General features: G+C 34.5%; 1 protein-coding gene across 5 annotated transcripts in view; it reads right to left on the bottom strand.

The window, feature by feature from the left end:
* Positions 1 to 26,366, bottom strand: part of CPS1 (carbamoyl-phosphate synthase 1) — a 201,593-nt gene that overhangs the window by 66,281 nt on the left and 108,946 nt on the right. For all 5 annotated transcript variants that reach the window (XM_063790722.1, XM_063790723.1, XM_063790724.1 and 2 more), the window contains 14 exons: positions 24,408 to 24,497; positions 22,333 to 22,461; positions 21,661 to 21,767; positions 20,602 to 20,740; positions 19,616 to 19,693; positions 17,963 to 18,061; positions 16,987 to 17,082; positions 13,009 to 13,198; positions 11,860 to 12,017; positions 10,243 to 10,371; positions 7,325 to 7,469; positions 5,631 to 5,841; positions 4,013 to 4,211; positions 280 to 456 (listed from right to left, as the gene is read on the bottom strand). In XM_063790722.1, the coding sequence (XP_063646792.1) occupies positions 280 to 456; positions 4,013 to 4,211; positions 5,631 to 5,841; positions 7,325 to 7,469; positions 10,243 to 10,371; positions 11,860 to 12,017; positions 13,009 to 13,198; positions 16,987 to 17,082; positions 17,963 to 18,061; positions 19,616 to 19,693; positions 20,602 to 20,740; positions 21,661 to 21,767; positions 22,333 to 22,461; positions 24,408 to 24,497 (1,947 nt within the window). The remainder of the gene's footprint in view (positions 1 to 279; positions 457 to 4,012; positions 4,212 to 5,630; positions 5,842 to 7,324; positions 7,470 to 10,242; positions 10,372 to 11,859; positions 12,018 to 13,008; positions 13,199 to 16,986; positions 17,083 to 17,962; positions 18,062 to 19,615; positions 19,694 to 20,601; positions 20,741 to 21,660; positions 21,768 to 22,332; positions 22,462 to 24,407; positions 24,498 to 26,366) is intronic.

Here is a 26,366-nt window from a genome sequence, read left to right as displayed (position 1 = left end):
TTAAAAAGGGGGACATTTTATCTATTTAATCATCCTTTAAAACTGCAATTTGCCCTTAAATCCAGACTTAAAGTCAAATAAAAATGATAATTTATCATTAATTGTAAAAGACTCTAATGAAATCTATAGATGTTTCCAGTTTAATACTATAAAAGAATTAAAAATTTTCCAAAAATCCCTGATTTAAAACCACTTTGTGATTCAGTTTTATTTTAATATCCAGACTGACTACATTCTGGAAAAGCAACTAGTAGCTGTGGGCCCCTTGTAACATCTTACCTTGGCAATGGCATAGATACGCGTGCTGCTTGGTTCAGACAACTCTTTTCTAAGATCTAAATTAGATGGCCATTCTTTGTTCACTGGGAGACGGGGAGTGAAACCTTCTATAGATGGGTGGCACATCCGTAAAGCTTTCTGGAAACTCTCCTCAAAGGTACGACCAATAGCCATGACCTGTAATACATGTTTAAGACCTCATATTGAAAGAAAGAGCTTATGTATCTTTAATGTGTAACTGAACTGGACGTAAAATATATTTTATAAAACAAATAAGAACAAAAAATATATCATAAAGCCCCTCAAATTAAAAAAAAAAAGGTGTTCCTTTTTTTCTTCCTCTCTCACTTTCTCCATGGTTTTGGTATAATGCATCTTCATTAGGTCAGTCTTTTACCACTCAGGGAGTTCAGCTGTATTTGCTGAGATTGATGAGGAAATCACCTGTACCTGCTCTGGACCATAGTATTAAAATAAGAAATTCAAGGTTGAAGCATAGAGACCTTTTCTTAGTAAGATCTTGCTTTATGCGCATGTTCTTTAGAATGGAAGGCAAATAAAAAGAAACCAGAAATATATTAGCACTGAAACAGAAACTATTTGTAAATGAGTATCAGTCAGTATTCAAGACAGGTTGGCTTTCCTTACAGCTAAGCATTAATATTAATAGAACCTTGAGAGTCATAACAAATACTGATGATTATGATTCTGAACGTAGGAGGAGACTAAACTTTCTGTGACAAATTCAATGTGTCTTTCCACAATCTTTACAGCTCATCATACACTAATCAATTAGAAAAATTATGTGGTGATTTAGTTTGGACAAGTTGCATGTCAGAACTAAACTTAAATTGATCTTGCAACCTACCCAGTTATTTTCGCTGGATAAACATTGTTTGAATCTTTTCATAGAATAATAGATTGCTATGCATTTTTGGTCTCCAATTTAAAATAATAGCAGTCATAATGCTATCTTCAGTAAACTTTTGTGATTCCTCAAATAGACTCAAATTACCACTAATGTCAGTTTAGGAAATCTTCATGTCAATTATGTGACAAGATACATATTCAATGATCACTAAAGCCAAACAGATAACCTTTTCACACTGTTCCAAATTTAATTAGAAATAAGGGAAAATTTACAAGAGCAGGAATAAACAACCTGTTAATGCAATTCAGATATGCAATTTGCAAGTCATAGTGGTATCTTGAAGAGTTAGACAATATGTTTATAGATTGTCTAGCCTGGGCATGGAAAAGACTGCCAGAAATCAGACATTTTATGGTTCTGTAAAATTAAGGAAATATTTTGGGTATATTTAAGAAAATTTGAAGTATTACATATTTAAAATTTATCTGAAATTAGTTCTATAAGTAACTCTCCATATATTTTTATTATTCTTAAGCACAATCTATATAATGGTACATGGGATCCATTCAATTAAAAAAAAAACCCTGTATAACAAAGGAATATGTAACTATTAATGTTTGCTCAAAAATTGTGCTTTTCAATACTCTCTCTATATATTTTTGGTTTTTGAAACAGGTTCTCACTCTGTTACCCAGGCTGGAGTGTAGCGGCACTATAGGGCTCACTACAGACTGGACCCCCTGGGCTCAAGTCGTCCTCCCACCACATTTGCTCCATACTATTAAAATGCACCTTCCTTGAGTGACTATTTCACATTTTCCAGTGGAATGACTATAATGGCCTTCCTCAACCCTATTCTACTATATTCTCATAGCATCTATATATAAGTACTATCTTTTAATATTTACCAGAGATTAATAATTCATTGTCTATTCGGGTCAGTTTAGGTATTCTGAATTTACCAACTGCAGACAATGTATCTCAATTATCTATAATCTATTCCTTTTTTTAATCCTCCCAGTGTCTTGCGTTTAGTAAGAACTCAGGAAATGTCTGCTCACTTTTTGAACTAAATGTAAGGTGTTAGACAACAAAACTCCCCCGTACCTTTTATTTTTTGTTTGACAACAAAATCCCTCAGATAAGAAGCCCCAAATGAAAATATTACATAATTTTCTCAAGTTCCTTGAACTACCAATTTTACGGTGAACATTATTTAAAAAGGACCCTTCCCATGAAATGTAAACTAAATAACAGTTGTTTATTTGGTGCAAACACTAGCAACATAGATTTTCATGGTATTTGCGTTCTATTTCTTTTGTATACTAAAAAGTATTATTTGAAAAATAAGATTTAAAACAACTATAATGGAGAAAAAACTAATATTTAGTGTTTTACAACTAGTAAGACATTTTAATTTAAAAGGCCAATTTGTTGATTTGTTACTACTTTAAAATCTTTCATTAGTATCTTACAAATTAAGGAAGCCAAAATAGAAATAATTCTGCCTTTCATGTGTGAATATGATAGACCAGTAAAGCATTTCTTTTTCTTTTTCCCTGTATTGGTGACAGATTTAATCTATATTTTCTGTGATTAGTGACATGCATTTCTGAAATGGCTGGCCTGGGTTTAGGCTATAATCTGTGTTATGGGACAAATAAAGAACAATATGGAAAAATATGTCATAAACAGCCTTTTGCTCTGTACTCTAATCAACTTAGATACATAGACTAAAAGGTCCCACACTGGCCACAACAGAAATAGAGATGAGATACAGATAAACTAAGATAAATGGTAGATAGACAAATGATAGAGAAAGACTGAGATTTGTTCATACTTCAGCACTCATCTACCCCATGCAACATTTATGAATACTAATTTAATAATAACAATAATGATGGATTACATTTATTAAGAGGGGGTATAATAAGAATCCTGCAAGGTAGGTATTATTATTTCTATTTTATAGGTGTGGATCCTGAAACTCAGTCTTGCCTGAGAGTCTGTAGCTAATAAGTGGCAATGCCAAGAGTAATATCCAAGTCCAGCTGGTTCCAAGTTTCATGTTTTCTCCACTATCCCAAACCTTCTGGATGCAGAAAATGATTAGGACTTGGTGGAAGGAGGCAAGGGAGTGAATCTCAGCAGAGATATGAATTCCTTTCTTTCCTCTCACACAGAAGAACACTGCATCTTTGAAGACGCAATAATCAAAGGCTAACTTTAATTTCAAATAGTAAAACAGCACATTCTAAAAAATCTTCTAAAGATGTTAAAAGCTTAGAACTTTTTAGTATAATTAAAGAGGGCTTAATAATCCACTATGCTCATATCAATTTAGAATTTTAGAGCTGGAAGGATCCTGAGAGATGAACTAGTTCAGCCTCTTCTTTTATAGATGTGGGGAATGAGGTCTCAGGAAGTTAGAGCCACAATTTGCATGAATGGACTAAAGTTGAATTCTTAAGCTCAGTTCAGTGGTCTTTTTGATATATTATATTCTATATTACTTTCTTGATTTGGTTATAAAATATATTACAACTCAGTTATATGTATATGAATGTGTTTTCATATGTGTATCTATACTATATAGCCAGATATATGGCCTCACCTTTTGAATAGGAAGACCTTCAAATCCAGCAAAATGGCCATGTAACATATGTAATATGTAAACAATCAAATAGAGACTGTTAGCATATTAGTATGCTAATATTCAGGCAACTTTAACACTGTCAATTGCACCTTTAACACTGTCCATGTGTTGATGGTATCCAGGCAACTTTAACACTGTCAATGGTGTCACAAATTTAACAAAATAACTGAGAAGAAGAAGAAAAGCATAATAAACCAAGGACTCACCTCTCCTACACTTTTCATAGAGCTACCAATTCGGCTAGATGTTCCATGAAAACGGTCAAGATCCCAGCGGGGAATCTTGGTGACCATGTAATCCAGGCTGGGTTCAAAACAGGCTGATGTCTTCCCGGATACGACGTTCTTAATTTCTGGAAGTGGGATTCCTAGGGCAATCTTTGCAGCAATGAATGCCAATGGGTAGCTATAAAAAGAAGACAAATTTATTTTTTTTTCTTCGAGCAATTATTGAAAACAGACCAAAACATAAATTGGTCTTTCTTAAACTTTCTGGTATTATTCTACTTCAGGGTATAAGACACTTGATTCTCTGTTCTGCATCAATATTTAGTAGCCACTTGCGGAATAATAGGAGTCATGATACAAAGTATAGAGGCACAGGTCACAGGAGAATTTACTCTCTATGCACTACATGCATTGCTACAACGCTCAACCTTCACCTCTTCAACCCCAAATCAATAGCTTTGTTGATAAATAAAGTTTAACCTTTATTTGTATTTAACCTCCGCTAAGATGAGAATCTGCAAAATATTTTTTGAGAAAATATATACATACCTGTACATATACATATCTGTACCTAAGAATACAGTGGAGTTAGCTAGTACAAGAGAGTACATAATGGTCAGAAAATGTAGGCATTTCAAGTTTGGGTCCTTGCTCTGTCTCCAAATTATCTTTGAACTTTGGGCTCCTTACAAAACTAACACTTTGAGAACTTGACTATCTTCATCCAGAATATCAGTTTGGGTTATTCTGTTTGAGAAAATAATTCATAGAACTGTAGAATTAAAAATGAGTTCTTTAGTACAACTTCCACCTAACAAATGAGGAAGCTGATAAAGACAATGAGTGATGTGCTCAAAATCACACGGTCCACAGAAGAACCAAGTGAGAATGCAGAATTGTGACTCCTGTACAGGGCAACATGCCTTTCACCACTCCACGCGGTGCTGTGGAACTACGTAAAAAAATATAAAGAAGTAAATATTGTGTTCATTTAAATGCCATAATTTAAGTGTAAGATGCTAAATATATTATTAGAAACCAAAGGTTTTGATTAACTTTCCCTCCAATCATGCCTGCTAGTGGCTGTTACATAGACAGCAGATGTATTTGTTTGGTTTTAACAGTTACTTGTGAAAAAATTCCGCACTGTTCAGTCTTGTGGAGTTTTGATAAAATAAAAGTAATGTGTATTGCATGCTTGAGTCAAGTGAGTTATATTTTCTGTCAACTATTTGCTATAGGGCTATACACCTGAAGAAAACAGTTGAAGACTAAAATTAAGGATTAATCTGCACTTTTAACAACATCTGCAAAGTGCAATTAGGAAGCAGATTTTTCACAGCCTGCTTTAGCCACCTAGATTTTGATTCGTTTATGATTAGCCTGCGAACAAAGCCAGCTAGCAATATAATTTACCTCAATCTGGCAACAAGCTCATTAATAATCATGTCCTCAGGGTGCTATAAATGATTTGGAGCTAACATACAGAAAAAGGGAACATAGTTTGTAAATGCAGTACAGTCTTCCACTATCTGTCAATTTTTCATTTCTATCTGAAAAGAATCTTCAAACCCATGGTCAATTATTCTGGTCTTACCCAGTGGCTTTTGAGGCCAGAGCAGAGCTTCGGGACAGTCTGGCATTCACTTCAATGATGCAGTATTCCATTGAGGTAGGATGAAGGGCAAACTGAATGTTGCATTCACCCACAATGCCCAAGTGGCGAACAACATTGATTGAAGTACGTCTCAACATCTGAAACTCGGCATTGGAGAGTGTCTGGGCAGGAGCCACAACAACTGAGTCACCTATATATCCAAGAAGCACTCATTACTTGGTGGCATATTGAAATAACCAACTTCAGCGACTTAACCATCTACTTGCACGATGCAAGACAGAACAGTCTGAGGGTTTGTTGGGATATATATGTGATATCAGGTATTCCCCCAATTCCTGTTTTGCCCATATTACTCTGATACAGTACTTTTAGAAACCTCTCTAACCTTTCCCAAGTTCATCTATCTAGTAAGTAGCTATCAAGGCTTCAATCATCTACTTACTAGATTGACTTCAACTTCCCTGCTCTTCATCTCAAATTATTTCTGAAGTTCTTCCTTTCATTGAATATTATCACTCAGACTGGCTCATCAGCTGGCTTTCTGTATCTCATCCCTTTCCATCTTCACTTCTCTCATCATAGCCCTTTATATCTGCAATCTTAGTCTCCATCCCTTCTGCCTTCAAACACGCTCAGATCTTCACTGCCTCCAAAAGTCTTCTCCCAACATTGCCAGACAACCGTACAAAGCTTCTCTCTCATTCTTTACATGAATGAGCTTCTTGAAAGTTTGCCAATTCTGCTTACCACTCGATACCATGTAATTCCTTTTAATAGAGCTCACAGAACTGACTTTGCAATGAAATTGTTCTCTTGGACATCCAAAAGAGCCAAATTAAATAATCAGTCTTGGTCTTGCACAGCATTTGATACTGCCAAAAACAAAGCTCTTTTATAAAATAGTTCTTGCATTGGCTTAGTTGGTACAGTACTACCCTGATTTTCCTCTTAACTCTTTATTCTCCCCTTCTATCTTCAACAGTAACACTTCCTCTTTCCCCTGCCCTATAAATCTAAACGTTTCCCAGAGTTCAAAGTTCAACCCTATTCTCTCCTCTTTCTATACCTATGTCCTTGAATGCTTTGTCTATGCCTACGACTTCAATTTCCCCTTTTATGCCAACAGTTTCCAGTGTCTTTGTATCAACTTCTTTATTTCTATTTTGTTTCTTAAATTCCATCTCCACATTCTCAACTCCCTTTTTTGACAGCTCTGCTCACACCTCAAATTTAGCACTTTTAAATCCTAAGTTATCATCTTTACCCTCTTATCTAACTAGTGTACTTTCCTGAAAAACTTATTTCTATTATTCTGCCTATTTTCTCATTTACTGGGTGATTACCAGCTCAGTCTGCTTTAAACTGTCTCAACCTCCCTTCTTATTTCTCAACACCAAGTTTTATGGATCTTATTTCTACCATATTGCTTACCTTTGGCTCTTCCTCAATTAACTCAGTGTAATATCTGCCTTACTTCACAGGGTTTGTGTGAAGATCAAATTAAATGTGAGAACATTTTCAATACTGTAAAATACTATGCTTGTCTAAAATGTTATCACGAGTCTGTCAACTAGAAATAGTAATTTAAAGGCAACAACTTTATAAAGACTGCCTTGGCCATCAAAGACATGAACTGAAAGCATTACTATAGTTCTTGAAGATACTTTGCCTACCTGTGTGAACACCCATGGCGTCAACATTTTCCATGTTACAGACAGTGACACAATTGTCATCAGCATCTCGAACCACTTCATATTCTATTTCTTTCCAACCTGTCACTGACTTCTCCACCAGAATTTGGTTGGTCATAGCAAAGGCCTAGAAATTGGTGACAAAAGATATCAAAGAGTAAGAAAAAGCACTGGCTTCAACAAGGATATTTGGCAAAATACCCTGGCATAAATCCTGGTCAGCACTGAACTCTCAAACCCCGTCTCCATTCTCCCCTACACAGAAGGCACAATGTGTCAGAAAATCAGTGAGGTACTAGGAATAGCATCCTGCAGTGAATATGCTTGATTTACATTATTGAGGCTTGCCATTCAAAGTGCTGATATGACATTAAATCAAACTAATTTAGGAAAAAGAGAAAATAATTGAGCAATCAGGCAGAGGGAAATGAAATTATTTCAGCAGCTAGGCTTCTGTGAAACCAGAAAATGTGATAAGTGTGAATAAATATGGAAAAATAAGTCTAAAGACTCTGGCTCTCTCTAAAATAGCTGAGGGTTCTTTGTACAGTGACACACACAATAAAAGTTAGTTGATGTTGATGAGGAGGAGAAAGGAGATGATGATGGTTGTAAACGGTTAGCCAAGATGGCATATAAAACTTGAGAATTAGAAGAATCATATGGGACTATTATTATGGTTAATCACTGCCTAAATGCTTAAATACTCTGAGTCATATATCATGTATGCCTGATTAGACAGATATGAATTAGCATAATTATCATTTCATATTTACGGCACACCCACAATGGGTAGAATACTGAACCCAAAATAGGAAAGTGGTAATCTCTGACCTTAGGACATGCAGTGGCTGATAATCCAAGGGAGAAATGTCTTATTGTCTTATAATATATTTGATTTGGATTGACAGTGAAAGGGAAAGCAGTTTGAATTTTTTCAAATTATTAATAGGCATTAAAATAATAATTTAATGTAAGTTTTTCTGTAATGTGCCTTAATAGGATTTTTTTTTAACTTCAGTCATCACTACAGGCTCCAGCACGTGCAAATGAAAATGTGACACATTTGTCCCCACAGCTGCCCACGATGAGGTTCTCAAAGTGGTTAGAAAATTCAGTAGCCAATGTTAACAATTTAATAATGATTAATTCATCATTCCGGTTGCCTGCTAAAAGAAGAAATCTAGGAAACAAAGGGTATAAATTTGGAAAAGTATTTTGCATTCTAATGAAGTAAAATGGATATTTAGATACAGGGAAAATTTGAAATTATCTTCACCTGTTTCCTCAGCTTGTTTTTATTTTTATTTTTTGAAGTCTTCGATTTTATGTAAAAAGTTAACTTAGGGACCTGGATAAGTTAATGCAGCTTTTAATGGTGCTAATTATAACCTCAAGAGAATAAGGGGATTGTTTAGGACATAATGATACGACTAATTATTCTCAAGGGAAGAGCGAGGGTTTTTTTCAACAAGAAAAACCATTTAAAGGACTATTGATTATTTGAGTACAATATAAATAATTGAAAGCTATTTCATTCCAAAATTCTCTTTATTATAAACTTTCTTACATGAAAAGTTCAGTCTTCAGATTGGTTTCTTATAGAGTAAAAAAATTAATAGAGAATATGTATACACTGTCACAATTGGCAGTTATGAAGTTGTTAATATTGAAAATATTTGGAGCATCTAACATGCTAGAGGAAATAAACTTTTTATCTTCAAAAACATGTTTTTGCTCTAAATGTGTGATTCATATGTCCAGAATGGTAAGAAGAAACATTTATGTGAGGTATGTTTCCCTTTTTTGTAATTTTCACAACTTTAGAAAAATGAAACCCAAGTTGTTTATATGTAAGTCTGCCATTGTAGTTATTTAAATATGCTGAATTGTACTTATCTGTTTTCAAAATTCTATGTCAACAATTCAAGAGTCTCATTTCACTTCGGTTCAAAAAGTAAGTAAAGATAAAGCAATAAGCTGTCCTTGAGCTATTTCCTAAATAATTCCCAAAATAGCCCTCACAGTAATTCTGTCAAATTCACTTCTATGACTGCCACGTAAGTTACACAGGTTTCTTGGCTGCACGTGTAATCATTCTTCAAAGACATTATTGAACTCCTGGTATTTCCAGGCACTGTTCTATTTTGTGGAAATAGAGTATAGACAAAAGTCTCTGTTTTCCTGGAGCATATTTTCTGCATTAGTCTCTAATTTAGTTTTTGTAGCATATATTACTTTTCTCAAGGGTTTTCCTCTAACATGCAAAAAAAGAAGTAGTTCCTAATATGTTAAAGTGATTTTGATAGAAAATAAATTATAAACCCTCAAATCTCTCGTGTTTTTATGAGTATATGGCAGTCGGTGGAGTTCAGTCATTTACTGTATTGAGTGGTTTATACCATGTATATTTTAGACACCTTAATTTTGAGTAAAGTCAAACTACTCAATGTGCTTTGTTTCACTTTCTGGATGTCACCCATGCCAGCCACATTATTTCTAAAAAATTAAAAATGAGACATTATGTCCTATTTTTCCTTAACCACTAAAACATATTTTAGCATTTTAAATATTTGAGAGTAGATTTTGAAACAAAGGAAGAAGGAGTTGAATTAAGTTCATCTCCTTGAAGTCAACAGATTGTACTATAAAAGTGGAATTTGAGGTAAAGTGACCACTGGTTTACCTTGAACCATGTGGTTTATCATTGCATCCTGGCATGAAGAGTTGCACTGCATGCTCTCTCAAAAGTGTCATCTTTTGGAATACGCTTTTGGAGAACATGATCATAATTTAATAAAGAAAATGTAATTTCTCATCTACATAACTTTCTCTAGTTGAAAAGGTCTATCAAGCCAGTTTTTTTGGTTGGTAAGAATATTGTCTACAAAAATACATACCTTTGTGCTGAGGTCCATTAAAGTCTCTCTGTTGGGACAGATGCCTGAGCCTAACCCGCCCAGTGCATAGGCGGAACGGATCATCACTGGGTAGCCAATGGTGTCTGCTGCCTTCAGTGCATCCTCAATCTGTCAACAAGAACAAGGACTCAACATTTTAAAAGCTGAGCACACTGGCAGAACAGACCACACCAAGAGAGTCCGGCAATCAGGTAAACCAACTTATCTGGGGAGAGTGAATCTGGAAATGTTCTATTATTCCCTCATCTCATTCTGAAAAGCAAGTGTTGTTACTCAAATGTTAAGTAAAATTCTAGAAGGGAGGATATATATATATATATCTTCTAAGAAATACACTTTTGCGGTAAATTTTATCCTGTCCTATTGAAACAGAACCATGGTCAAAGCAGAAATAATCATCATTCATTTGAGAATGGCAGCCATATTGAATTATTGGATTTTTACGATTTTTACATGCAGCTTAAAAGTCTCTGTCTTAATGAAACCAGGTTCTCTGCTGCTGAAGCTAGCTTGATGTTACCACAATAAGCCATTAGGAACACTGTATATAAATGGATTTTTCATTTTCAAGTTCAGTCTGAGAATAGTCCCAGAAGCTTGGAATTCTTTTTTTTAACTTACAGAATACAACATATGGTGGCTATATTTTTCTGTCATGGAATATTATTACACTACCAATGGGAATGTAATTACACCTTTCCCATATGCCTGTTTCTTTTCCTGAGGAAGCAAGGACATAATTAAATCTGGCAATGAAAGAACAAATGTATGGCAAGAGCTTCCCAAATTGTGCAGCAGAGTTATCCTGGGATTATTTGATTGACAAGTTTGTAACACAAAAGATACTTGGTAGCATTGTCTTCTGAAACATACATAACCCATTTTTAGTTGTCCCAGCAGTACCTGCTTTATTCCTAAGGGTGTGCCTGTTTCTACCATGGAGAAGTTGGATTTAACACTGCCCCTAGCACCTCCACTTCACCAGCTATGAGCCTGAAGTCAAAAATAAAGTCAGGGGCAAAAACAGATATAAAGTGAGTTGATTCTTTTTCCTGGTAACTGTTAACAGCTTATTGATAGGCATAAGGGGCAATGGAAATAAATAACAGAAAAGCAAATCTTCCTTAAATATCTAAACTACAGGTTTTCCAGTCATTTTAATGACTGGATCCATTTTATTCTAAAATGTTTATTTTATTTAAAAAAATTTAAAGCAAATTTCTCATTTGCAGGGAATTCACACATGCAAAATGTGTGATTGATCCCAGAAACAAGTTAAAAATTGCTTTGTTATTGCAAGTTGGTATGGTTCTTAGTTTCAGTTCAGGAGATCTGAGATTCATTGGCACTTCAAGCCTTGATAAACCACTTCATCTCTGGACTTCTGTTTCTCTTTGCATAAAGTAAAATGTTAATACCTATCATTTCAGCATCGAGTGCTGTAATACACAATATTTCTAAACTATTAACACAATTCTAGAAGAAAATGCATGCAAGTATAATAATCTTAACTATTATTATTAGGCATGTAAAATCATTCTCCCTACAACACAAGACAAATAATGTCCTTGTTTTTCCAAAGCAAAGAATCCTTACCGATTCCACTGCAAAACTTGGAGCAATCTTTTCATTGATCTCATTTAGTTTATCTGAAAACAGCTGCCTGTCTTCCGTTGCCATAATGGACTCAACTGAAGTTCCCAGGACTTTCACACCATATTCCTTGAGCACACCTCTCTTGAATAGTTCCACTCCTAAAGAAGAACCAAATAGGATTAGTTTTTAAAATCTTGAATTTTGTGCCTTTTTTAATAGACAACTGAATACAACTATTTTTTTAATCTTAAAATCTGAGAAGTTACCACTGTCTACAATAGAATTGCACTTAGGGAAAAAAATTGAAATAAAAATTCTGAAGACGGTCTGACAAAATATGTTACTGATGCTACTTTTACTTATATTACCATCTTCTGAAAATCATTTTTATCCTTATTAATAAAAGTCATAGTATTATACTGAGCCTTAAGATTTCAATATATTCCCTTTCCTCCTAAAGTCCATTTCTATAATGAGATTCTATAATTTTAAAAATCCCAAATATATGAGTACCTACCTGGGCTAAAAAATTATCATCAAAATGGTTTGTGTTTCCACTACCTAGCCACCTAATTTTGCCTTAGTCCTTTTTTTTTTTGACATACAAGTTATATCACCAATTGCTTACCCAAACTAGCTAAAGAGATTCTTATTCATGATCCAGTTCCAAAGATTTGAAGAATTTTAAAGAGAACAAAGCAGTAGACTCAGCAGAAGTATGAAGTAATAGTAGAAAGACTGATCTATGCTATCATGAAAATGTGTTTGAGAGGAAATTGCTGCAGGGCTGATACCTAAGAGTGCTTAACCGATGTTAATTCTCATTTTTCATTCATAATAGTTCTCAAGACCTCAATAGCAACAGAGAAAAGCAATATCCTGCGATAGAGTAGAGAAATTCAAGAAACCTACTGGCCACTCTGGAGCATTAAAGTGAAAGGTTTCTTTGTCTCTCAGCTATTTTGTGAAATTAACTAGTAGTATTCATCATATGACTATATTAAGTGGCTGTTTGCTAACTGCTTTCTCACACAGTAGAGGAAAGGTTTTATGAACACACAAAGCACAATTATTAGATGAGCTCAAATAAAATATATTATACAGCAGTGCATATGTCAAAACTCTGCAATTAAGCTTATAAGAACTCACCACAGTTCAGAGCTGTCTGGCCACCCATGCCCAGAATTAATCCATCTGGCCGTTCTGCCTTGATGACCTCTGTGACAAACTGAGGGGTGATGGGTAGAAAGTAGACAGTGTCAGCCTGCTTTAAGCCCACCTCATTGGTCTGGACTGATGCAATGTTTGGGTTCATCAGAACAGTTTTGACATTTTCTTCCTGAAAGAAACAAAAGAATCCAGTACATGAATATATGGTCTAAAGAAGAGAATGACCACACTTAAATAAAGAGACATGGGGTAACTAAGCTTTTAGGTTATCTGTGGGCTGTAGAGATCCATAACAGGACTAGTGAATGGAAGTTAAAGGAAGACAAGCATTTGGTCAAAGAAATGAAGAAATTCTTGAAAATGAAACTATCCAAAAGAATTGGCTGTCTCATGAAGGTCACCATGAGGTGATCTTTGCCACTGTTGGCAAAGCTGGAGACCATTTCTATATAATTGGTCCAGAGATCCACAAATATTACTGAACCCTGTATTTCAATCAACCTTAAAAGAATAACATATTCCAAAAATTTTAAATTAGTAAATATAAAATGGAACTAGAGGCAATATGAAAACTGCTTATAATTATGTGGTCAATTTTAGAGTATGTGTCATGTGCAATGAGAAGAATGTATATTCTGTTGTTTTGGGGTGGAGAGTTCTTACAAAGGTCTATCAGATCCATTTGGTCCAATGTCAAGTTTAGGTCCTGAATATCTTTGTTAAATTTCTGCCTCAATGATTTGTTTAATACTATCAGTGGAGTGTTGATATCTCCCACTATTATTGTGTGGGAGTCTAAGTCTCTTTGCAGGTCTCTAAGAACTTGCTTTATGAAACTGGGTGCTCCTGTGTTGGGTGCATATATATTTAGGATAGTTAGATCTTCTTCTTGAATTGAATCCATTACTATTACATAATGCCCTTCTTTGTCTGTTTTTAAATCCTCGTTCATTTGAAATCTGTTTTTTCTGAAATTAGGATTGTATCCCTTTTTTTTTTTCTGTTTTCCATTTGCTTGGTAGATTTTCCTCTATCCGTTTATTTTGAGCGCATGGGTGTCACTACATGTGAGATGGGTATCTTGAAGACAGCATACCATTGGGTTTTGCTTTTTTATCCAGCTTGCCACTCCATTCCTTTTAAGTGGGACATTTAGCCTGTTTATATTCAAGGTTAGTATTGATATGTGGATTTGATCCTGCCATTGTGCTATTAGCTGGTTATTATGTTGGTTTGTTTGTGTAGTTGCTTTACAGTGACACTGGTCTGTGTGTCTACATGCATTTTTGTATTAGCTGATAGTGGTCTTTCTATACTTAGTGTTCCTTTCAAGATATTTTGTAAGGCTAGTCTGGTGGTAATGAATTCCCTCAATATTTGCTTATTCAAAAAGGATCTTATTTATCCTTCACATGTTAACCCCCAAACCTAAAATAAAAGTTAAAAAAAGCTGCTCCCCCTTGTATTTATTTGTCTAAGAAGAACATTGAATGTACATTTAAAATGCAGAATAATGTGCTCCCTTCTTGCTGGAAGCACTGAGAGGCTTCTGCTGGTTTCTATTTATTTTCTAGATTCATGCTTGCTATAGTGCTTTAACAAAAAGCATTATACAACTGTTTGTACATATTTAAAAAACCATATGGTAAAAGAAATAAAACTATGTGTATGCATGCATGTGTGTGTGTATGTTTGTGTGTGTGTGTATATATATATATATATGAAGGTATTCATAGCTCTATCTCATTCCTTACATTGGGAGAGACCTTCAAAATAATTCTTTATGTAGGCTACTAAGGATAACTGTTTTATAAACCAAGATGAGGGTGACACTTAGCAAAATAATTATTATAACATACAGCCAGATGGTTCTGATTATTTCATACATTAGCATGTCAATTTTAAATTCTCCTAAAAAGTCAACAAAATATTCAGATAAAAGTATAGAAATTATTATTGAAAACCCCACATATCTTTGGGGAGGATCTGAATAAAACATTAAATATATTTTATGCTGCTTTAAATTCAAATAGTGACTTAATGCTTGTAATGCACTTTTTAGTAATGTATTTGATTTTTATACCAAGACTATGAAAGAGATTTCAACCTTTTGGATGAAGAAATTGAGATTCAGTAAGGTTAAATGGTTTGCTAAAGGTCACATAGCTAATAAGTGGCAATATTAGGGCTCTAATTCAAATGTTATGATTCAAATCCTATGCTCTTTCCTCAATATGAGTCATCTCTCAAGATTTTAAGAGTAATATTATTAAGAAAATGTCAGGAAGATACAAACAGGTAAGCAAATGCTTTTATAATATGTGATGAATTTTAATAGAGTCCCAACTGAGAACATACCAGCAACAGAAGTTATAGAAAGCCTCACTACTAAAGAAAAGTGCCAACAAACTTTAGTATATATAAGTATTTTTCTGAATGTTCTATACAATGAATATGGCGATTTTTTATAAGTCAAATTATACAGGAAAAGATCCTATACATACACACGATGAGTGTTCATTTATTTTAAAGCTTATTTCAATCTTAATTTTAAATCATTCTGATTTTTCTAATTCTTGTTGCAATATATGCACCAATTTTTTTTAGTTTAAAAATCCACCTCTAGTTATTAACCTTCTAAGTGATCACAGTCTAATCTAATAATTCCTGTTCTTTAGTTAAAACTATACAACTTTACCCAATTGATGTAAAACACATTAAAATACAAACTATAGAAATTCTAATTATTTGTAAAACTCCCAAATAGAATGAAAACTGTATACAGTTAAATGTATTCTAAACTCTGAACACACTTAGATTGTGTACTAACTAATCTAAACCACTGGACAGTCTCCAATTATCTAATGAGAAATTAAAGCATAATACAAAGAAGAAAAACATTGTTTTGAAAATTTATTCCAAAAAATATGTGAGTGTGCATGTACAAGAACAGAGGAGAGTATTAAAAAATAAAAACAAATGGGAAAAAGAGTAAAGTCATTGAGACTGTGTTCTACCTCTTCAACAGACGCCTATCAGGTGAAAATCTTTGACTATAGAATACTAACAAAAAGAAAAATAAGAAAACCTTTGGCCAACTATTTTTCCCAGGTTTGCTGTCCTAGTCTTCTGTTGCCATTCTATGCTGCCTCTACTAGCCTGGTCTCTGGTGAATGGCATTACACTGCAAAGCCTGGGGCAATGTCACCAAGAGCTCACATTGCCTCCGAATGGCCTGATTAGCACAACGAGGGGTGCCAACTGAACTCCTCAAGAGAAATACCTTAAATATACAACGGAATTTTTCTAAAGTTTTATTTTACTACAATAAGTGTTGGGAGATCTCCAGAGAGTTTAAAGAAACAGGAAGGATGTCCTTCCACACCTGTGTATCAAATCCTTTTTTCTACTTGAAAATGTTGCCATATCATCCCGTTTCCCAGGCACTGATGGGAGAACTGTGTCCCCCAGTGACAGATAATAATTTCTAAAACCTGAACAAAATGTACTGTTGCCCTTGCTCCTCCAACTGGAGTTTCCCATTTCAACCACAGAGATGCCCGAAGCATCCTGTAGAGCACTTGAAGTACTTTAAAGCACCAAAGATGCCCAAAATTTCTCTTTCACATAAAAGACAAGCATATTTGAAAAACTCACTGCCTCAAAAGAAATAAACAGCATCAATAAATGTGGCTTTATATGTTTTCACTATAAGGAGGCAATAACCTAAATAATTTTGGAAATTAACCTCCTCGATTTACAGATGTGCACATTTCAGAAAGTTGAAATTCTTGCTCTTGATCAAGCTTCTTTAATACAAGATTTATAAAGGCACAGTTAAGGAAAATAATTATAGCAACTTTGAAAAGAGGTAGTGTCATAAATCTAAATTATAAAATACTAATTAGACTCATTAAAGGAAGCATATTAATTCTAGTAACGATCATATTCTCTCACCTTCATGGCTTTTACAGCTTGAGATCCTGAGTAATCAAATTCTCCAGCCTGACCAATGGACAGACCTCCTGATCCTAGAATAAGGACTTTGGAAACCTATAAGCAATAAGAAAAAGACATTGTTATTACTGCTAAAATGGGGGAAATAAGGCATTTTCAAGATTGGAGAAGACAAACCACATTGTCTGAGTTTATGTGGTCATCTAAGGTCTAATGTTATGAAAAATACGTAATATATAGGGAAAAAGACTAATAACTTAAAACATCTCTGATTTCAATGTGACTTCCAAAGTTTATTAAGGTTTTTCACTTAAGTAAAAAATTTTTGGCAGAGGTTTACATTTTATTTAAACATATATAAATATCCAAAAATATATACATATATGTAAATATATCTATGTGTGGTATTTTTTCAAATACACATATATCCTTCTAAATTTTAAATAATGATATGTGTGTGTAGTTTATGAAGGAAATGGGTAAAAACTTTATCACACTAACATACATATTCAGATTAAGGATTTAAGTGTTATATTCTTGTCCATTTGCTTTTTAGAGGTAAAATAATACTCAGTACATGTTGTTGAATAACAGTTATTCTAGTTGAAACAAAAAGAATTCTATCATCTATAATGATTCTGTAGTCTGAAATGTATCTCATGTTTACATAGAGCTATGGCTTTTTGGATAATGGGAAATAAATTCTAAACTAAACACTATTCTTTGTTATGTTATTACAAATACTCTGGAAGAAGTAAACTTTAAAAGACATTATTTTAAATCAAAACATGAGAAGTTCCACTAAACATCATCAAGAAGGAACCAAATAATTAGTTACAAAATGACAGTCTATTACAATATTACCAGTCATCTTTTATTAAACACTAGTATGCCTTACATCACTTAGTTTTTAAAAATCTTCATGTGATAGGGACAATCCAAAATTCATAAACCAAAAATAAGCCCACATACTGACCTCAACCCGAGATGCAACTAGTGCTGGCTTCGGTAAGACTGATGTAATGGTGGTAGCTTTTCCTTTCTTTATCAGTGAGAAAAAGGAATCAAACAGGTACTAGAAAAAATTATAACCAACTAGTTAGAAGCTTCAAAATTCTTAAGTTCACCAGATAAAACACAATATACCCAGTTAAATTTGAACTTCAGATAAGCAACAAATAATTTTTATTATAGCATTTCATCTTTTTTTGCTTTTTTGTCAATAACTAAATATCTGTTAGTGTGAGAATTTAATCAAATAAACACTTCTGTTCACTTCAAGTCTTATAAAAAAGAAGTTTCCAACAAGCAGTAAACATATCAGATGCCTTCTGAGAATGCCAAGTTTTTAGTAAATTGTATATCATTTGTTTCTTCTAAATCAAATTCTAGGTGGATATAACAATTGAAGCTATATCACTTATGATATAGAAAATTAGAAATACTAATTTAAATTTAAATTTCTATCGGCTCTAAAAAACAGTTTCTGAAGACTATTCTTAATCTTTGCCAAAGGATTTACTTCTGTTGTTTCACTAGATATGACAAATTACAACAAAGAATATTCATTTTGCAATTATTGGAAAGACAAAAAAGGAGAATTATGTGACAGTGGATATTATTACATCTTAATTGCAATGTTCCTAATCCGAAGTACTAATATATGCTAATTTAAATTTTAAATTAAAAAACTACTTAGCATGTGTTAGATGATATACATAACTAAATTTGATTTATGAGTTTCATCATGGGTTGGTAATATAATACTGATTTTGGCTATTAAGAACCAATATTTCCTAATAATATTAAAACAAGAACAAAATATAAATATCTAAAACGGCAATTCAGACATGAGAGAGTAGAGCAGAGCTTGCAGAAAGAAAGCTCTTATTCTCTTCCCCATTTTACCTCGAAGTCTTTTCTGAGAGTTCTGACAATGAAGATTTGCTACTGGAGGCCCCTGGGTGTGGGGAAGTCACAATAGACTTCAGATTTTTCTGGATATCACCAGAAGAATTTATTTGGAAAGATGGGTTTGAACAATGAACTAAGAGCTCACACACACAAAAGTAAAAATATTTAGATTAAATACAAAACTCCTCTAAGCATTCCTTGTGGTTCTTTTCTGAAGCCGTCTGAATCATCTATGTATGTGCATGCATGCCCTCTCTCCCCTCCAACACCCTTCCCCTCCTTCTCCTGCTGCTGTTTATTCTCCCTTAGTGGCTACACAACCAGTTGCCATAGGGATTTTTGTGAAGTCACAGATGGGGGATTAAAATTTCATTTCAGTCATGAGAACGAGAGAGAGCAAAAGGGAATTCATTTGCATAGTACAACAATTGTAAATTTCAGAACTAAATATATTAGAATGATAATGGGTTTAAATAAAAATACCATCGCTTCGGGTTTCTTAAGGGCTTTCCCACTTTAAATTTTAAAAAAGATAAAAATTTCCTCTGTGACATTCATGGGGAGATTTTAATACAAAATGTGTGTTACCAAAGCACTCTTCTTGAGAATGTTCTGCTCAAGATCATCTGGGGTGATTATTTTGGTTTCTCGAATTTCCACACAAATACATTTTTTTTTTTTTGCATACATAATAGGCCTCATCTTTCTGACTTACCTCAGTGTCTGTTGGCCCCGGGGTGACCTCTGGGTGGAACTGCACAGCGAAGAAGGGTTTGCTCTCATGCATAATCCCCTAAAGGAATAAGAAACAGGAAGAAATTCCTTCTGTAAGAGTGAATGTCAAGTGTGGCTATGTATTATTCAGGGAACAATAAAGCTCAAATTTAAAAACTGAGTTAGATGCTTAACAAAATTTTTGTAACTAACAGTACTATTAAGTAACATGGTCCGATATCTTAAGGACTTACATATCTGACCTTTTTGATAAGTATGGAAAATGGGTCAATGAAGACTCAACTGAATGTGTTTTCCTTTAAAATAAATAAATAAATAACAAATTTGGTCTACAGTCTTTGGGACCCCTCTGGGTTCTGTTCAGAGTAAACTCAAGTCCTCATCTTATCCCCAAGTCCAAAATTACTTTTCCAAGGGTCTTCTCAAACACTACACCAGTGCCAAGTAAGTCCCAGAGACCCACCCAGATGGGGCTCAAACAGATTTGGACCAACAGCCCACTAACATTGAATATATGAGATAGTTGTTGATTAATAACTCAAATAGTGAATCTTAACAAGTCAACTGATGAGAGAATAAGAGAGAGAAATGACGTTTTAAAACACAGAGGGCTATGGGAGAAAACCTATAGCTGTTTTTCAACACTCAACCCCAAAAAAATCACAAACAAACAGGAGAAAGGTATTTGCATCATAGTGTATTTAAAAACTCTGGGTGAATATTCTGAGTGAATAATTTATTGCATATTTCAAAACAGCTAGAAGAGAAGATTTGAAATGTTCTCAATACAAAGAAATAAAAAATGAGGTGATGGTTATCCTAGTGTGATTTGATCATTACATATGATATGCAAGTATCAAAATATCACATGTATCTCATAAATATATACAATGCTTATGTATCAATTATTTTTAAAAGCCCTGCGTTTCTCATCACCAACTGAACAGGTTTATTGACATCATTTACCTCATTTGTTTGATCGTTGACATTCACAAAAAGTGGTTTCCAGCCAGCAGGGAGGGCGTTGTCCAAGGCATAGCCATGATTCTGAGCAGTAATGAAAGCCTGTTTGTTTGTGATATTCAAAACAGGCTGATTCTGCCCTCTGGAGAGAAAAGGAGAAAAAGAATAGGGAAAAGGAAAAGTGAAGAGAATAATATAAATGTATTCCTTATAAAGTAGTGAACAAGTAAAGCCTATTAAAATTCAAAATTTCAATTGCTTAGTGAAAATCACTCTGTGAGAAAAGTCACAGATTGTTAATCCCAGTAATTTTCCCAACAAAAATCAATTCAGGAAGCTTTGTTGTGTGTTAAATACGCAGGTCTATTAAATTCTATAATCGGTTTTAGAAAGGGGGGCATTGCACTCATAACAAAAAGGGTTGCTCACCGGCTTAACAGAAACTAAGAAATATAAGCGACTTACTTTAAGAGAACTACAATAATTTTAAAGCCCGAGAGTTATAGGGAGATAACAAAGAGATGACTGCTCAGACCTGAATTATACTTTATGTAGAGGGTGGGCCATGGGAAAAAGCCTGATGTTTAATAAATTAATATTGTTTGAGGCAAAAAAGAGAAACCAAGAGGATCTAAAGGTTCCTCGGTTCTTAAGTCACACTTACCTTCTTAAAATGTTACAATGTTCTGAAATCAAGCTTAAAATCAGAACAATTTCCCTTGGAATATCATTTGATTGAGTATTATAACCTCAATTTATGCCAAGAGAAGGAAAATAACTTTAAATTATAGCAATGTTATCATTAGAGAAGGCTGCTTTCCAAAAATGCAATAAAAGTGGTATCAGGTAGTCAAACAACTGTCAACCACGTAAGGTATGGTTATTTATTTTATTTTTTATTTTATTTATTTATTTATTTATTTATTTTTATTATACTTTAAGTTTTAGGGTACATGTGCATTTATTTACTCTGAAGAAATGGCAGGTAAGTGCTCTGAGTTCTTTGTATTTAGTTAGTATGTCAGAGATGGTTTACTGTAAGCAAAAGTGAAACTACCTCACCTGTTGGCCATGGACATCTTGTAGGTTTTGGCACCAGCAGCCAATCCTGTTATTAAGTTTCCTGTACTGATTCCAAACAATGGCTCCTTGCGATCACTCTCCAAAATCTAAATCAGGGAGAATTTTTATTAACCAATTAGTACAGTTCCAAAAAATGTTGCTTCTGAATGAACAAAAATGAGGTATCCTTTTTTCTTAAGAAGGTAAAGAGAATAGTAACTGAATTAAAGAAGAATATAAAAAAGGACATAATTGACAAATTTGTAGCATAATAATTCATTAAGATGTACTTTACATTCAAACTAAACTAAATCTAATTTAATATTTCTTTAGAGACCTGCAGGTCTTATGGGTCCCAAGGTCATGATAAGGAACCATGAGTTGTCAGTTTACAACTGTAAAGCAAAATACATTTGGCCATTGGACTCCAGTTCTTTTAACTCAAGGACATGATCCCAAAGTTACTTTGCCTGAAGAAAAACCCTATTTTCTCTGATATTCTCTCCTCATTGGTTCCCCTACAGAATATCTCTACTGACACTGCCTCAGAAGTCACAAATACCAGCATTGAAAAATGCCTGAATAAATAAAATGTATCACAGCCCTTTCAGGGTATAGAGCGGAAGCCCCCACCTCCCACACAGATACACATGAATTCAAGGTTCATTGCACCTTTCTGACATTCTGAATTAGTGGTTCTGCAAGAGCTGGGTTCCCCGGTCCTCCCGCGATCAAAATCCCATCATACTCCATCTTGGTGAAATCATAGTTCCAGGGAACTAAGTGCACTTCAGCTCCTCGCTGGAAAAGAGACACAAGAATGATGAACTTAATAACATGTTTCTTTGCCAAAGTATAATTTTGCTAGACTTTCTCTTGACTAACCATTCCTTAAAGGGAAGGAAAAATTTGTAAACATTTAAAATAAATAATGCTGAGCAAAAATTTCTTTGGGGCCAGGCTTGGTGGCTCATGCCGGTGATCCTAGCACATAGGGAAGCTCAAGATAGGGGGGAATTGCTTGAGCCCAGGAAGTCAAGACTAGCCTGGGAAACAGGGCAAAACCCTATCTCTACCAAAAAAGATAAAACAAAAATTAGCCAGGTATGGTCCCAGCTACCCAGAAAACTGAGATGGGAGGATCACCCGAGTCCAGGAGTCACAGGTTCCAGCGAGCCAAGAACACACCATTGCACTCTAGGCTGGACAACAAAGTAAGACCCTGTCTCAAAAAAAAAATAAAAATAAAAAAAAACACCATTAAAAGTTTTGATCCTGAAAAAATTGATAATGCACTCTCCTGCACTCAAGAGAAGTTTCAGTGCCTACAAATGCCATGACTGGACTGACAGGAGAGTAGGTTACCTTCACACGACCAGTTGCAAAAAGATATAAATCCATTTTCTGAAAATGTTAAGTTGGCCCACGTCAGACCTTTTTCAGTCTTGCCTTTTAGTCTTATCAAATTTTAATCAGCCTTCTTTCCTAGGGTTTTCTCATTTTCTGTAAGATTTATATTCGAATGGAAAACTTAGAAATTTCTTTTAATATAAAAGCACATAGGAAGGTGTCTTTGAGGGTTTCCCATGAAGCATTTCCTGAAACAAGGATTTAAGAGAACAAAAGCTTATTTGGAAGGTACTTCCATACTAAACAGAGAGGAAGTGACATCATGAAACACCCCAATAAATTATGCATTAGCAAGTAGTTACCACTAGAGATAAGTGAAGTTTAAGCCCAGTAGGGAACTCTGAGAGCCCGTGTGGAATAGTTACCTTAGAGACTGCCTATCCATGGGACAGAGGAGCAAGGGTGGTTAAACACTGGCTCTTTCTGTGCTTTGGTTGGGGGCTACTCCAGAGATCATTAATTCTATGCCATTTACTGCCTGCCGTAGGCTCCAGCCATCAGGCAAAGAGATATAGATATTTGCAATTGGAAGATGGGCAACATGAATTAAAATGGTAACTTGAGATTGAGATATACACAGGCCATCCACAGCATCTGCTACCATGCATGCTATCCATGCAAATGTTTGTTAATAAAATTGACAAGATTTTGAAATCATGATTTGAATATTGCTGGTATTCTCTAATAAGGAGGTACGATGAAGAGTCTCCCAATACGCATGCTAATTTGGTGTTATGCAAATATGTGTGTATGTGTATGGAGGGGAGATGTGTAGACAGAGACAGACTGAGAGAGGAGTGAGGAGAAGGAAAAATCCTAACAAAACTTTATTTAAGAAACATTATTATGATGGTTAAGTTCTCCTTGAGAATTTTTAAGGTTTAATTTTAACTGGTTGTCTAAGAGTTGATATAAAAACAATGTGAAAGTTCGTACTCTGTCAGGGCATGATTCCTACAAACGTGTGGTACAAAATAAATGTAAGCCCAAAGGAGATGCTATCAGACAGACTCTAGCTTTTTGGTCATCTCTATACCACAAAGAAAGTGAACATGATGCATCTCAGACTTCCAGTCAATTAATGACAAGAACAGTCATCATTTTCTTCCATGTTTTAGTGGCCCTTGAGGTTTTTTTTTAAAGAAAAAACATAGCAGTCTATATTTTTAATTTGAACAGGGATAAATGTGTTATTTTGTAAATCAAAAGCAACAAGAAGAATGTAGACCCCTGACATTCTGAAAGAATGCATAAGTTTCTCTGTGACAGAGGAAATTGGCTGAACACTAATGGTCAATATGACAAACCCTCACCTTTGAAATGAACAAATTACTTACCTTTACTAGCAGGCGGATTACATTGTTTTTAATCCCACAGTCTACAGCTACCACTTTTGTGGGGTTTCCTTTGCCGTACACCTTGACATCCTGCCATTTTAAAAACCAGAGAATGAGAGGGAAGTCCCAGCTATGGGCAACAGACCAAAATCATAAACACATCTGGCAATGCTTTGAACTTAGATTGGTAACAGATTGATTGTTAACTACTAGGGAGTGACTGGCAGTTAACAAACAGTTTGTAAGAAAGGCACAACAAGTGCCACAGACTGTATCTTTTTTATGAGAAAAAAAGACTTTGCTGTTTTATATAAACGGTTGATTATAGTAATAACAATGATCTCTAAGAAACTGGTTGCATCCATAGTTAACCATCTTTCTCATGTTTTGCCTCATTAACAACTGGTAGCAATGAAATGTTTAAGCATTATTGCCTGATTCAGCACTAGACAGATGTGGCAATAGATACATCGTGCTTTAAATACCACTTGATCCTCAACTTGCACTAAAGATCAAATGGGGTAAAGCTGAATTACTGTACATTAGGCTTCTGCAGTTGGGCCTAATGGATAAAATCAGTATGAGAGTCACAGGAATTGCTAAGCAGGTATAGACCACCAGTCCCTTTAGGTTGCCGTGCAATTGTTTGCATTTAAATGGTAGATTTCATAAAAAGATCCCAGAGCATATCATAATCATTATCTATGTCTGAAGCATGGCTGGGAGGCAGATCTATTTTCACAGGCATTAACCCAAGAAGCAGCTCCCCAAAGTCATAAAAGGAGAAATAATAGAGAGAAAGCCTAGAAGGGTGGGCACACACACTGGTTCCTGCTTTGAGAGTTAGCTAGCACGCTATGAATTTAGGATGATTTCATCGTTTGTGAAAATTTTCAGATGAAAAGTACAAACTGAGTATTTGAAAGAACAGTTTGTTTTGACTGAAATATCTACCTCTCCACTAAGTCTGTATAGAATGTGAAATTATAATCCTTAGACTGTAGTTGAGGAAAAAATATATAAACTATATCTGGGGTTTTTTTTCTCCCACTGACTATTCTGAAGGAAAAAAAAATACCCTAATCCTTTCAAGATCTGGGGGGAGTTATTGCTGAATTGAATGTCACAGGTAATCTTTCTCATCAAATAATTTGAAAAAGTATAGATCTTTTCTTAACCTTAGGCTTCTGATGTAAAATAAAGCAATATTACCATCTAGTTGTAGCTACAGAAAATTGTAATTACAAGATAATGAATGAAGTTATCAACATTTCCAAGGCATGTAGTCAAACAAAACTCACAAAATATATGTAATCTCCTGATACAAATACGCATTTTATCATAGCTATAGTAATATTATTTAATTGCACTGACATTAAGAAACAAAGGAGCCAGCTTTCACCATTGCAGCATCTCCCTTGATTGGACACAGATAAAAACACAGATATGCTCATTTTTGCTGGTCTCTACACAAACACATTAAATACTGTCCATAAGAATAACAGAAGTTACACAAGACCTCATGGATACTTGCATATATGGATTTGTGCTTGGACTTAACAGAGAGGAATATCTTATGCAGCATTTTGCAACCTTGCTTGACCACAGAATTTTTTAAAATGAATTGCTCCGCACCACTGTTTTCCAGTTTAGGAAATGCTAGACTAAACCACCAAGGCAGTTCTCAATTCTAACATTCTATCATCTATCATCACCCTCTATCATGCTGTGTTTCAAACTAAATCATTTCACAGGGAAATATGTAAAACAAGGGGAAGTCATATGAATGGGACCAATTTTAAAATTAAAAATCAGAAGTGAATATTGCAAACACCATGATCAAATTCCATACATATAAGTAATTACATATCTAATTTAAAATTGATTTTCTTTAACAACACATACTTCTTAGGCTTCAGCATGTTTTGAATGCACATCCCTGCCCGACATGAACATCAC

Source organism: Pan troglodytes, chromosome 13, assembly GCF_028858775.2.
Source record: "Pan troglodytes isolate AG18354 chromosome 13, NHGRI_mPanTro3-v2.0_pri, whole genome shotgun sequence".
NCBI lineage: Eukaryota > Metazoa > Chordata > Mammalia > Primates > Hominidae > Pan > Pan troglodytes.
Note: the sequence above shows the minus strand (reverse complement) of the source record. Positions and strands in the feature narration are given on the sequence as shown.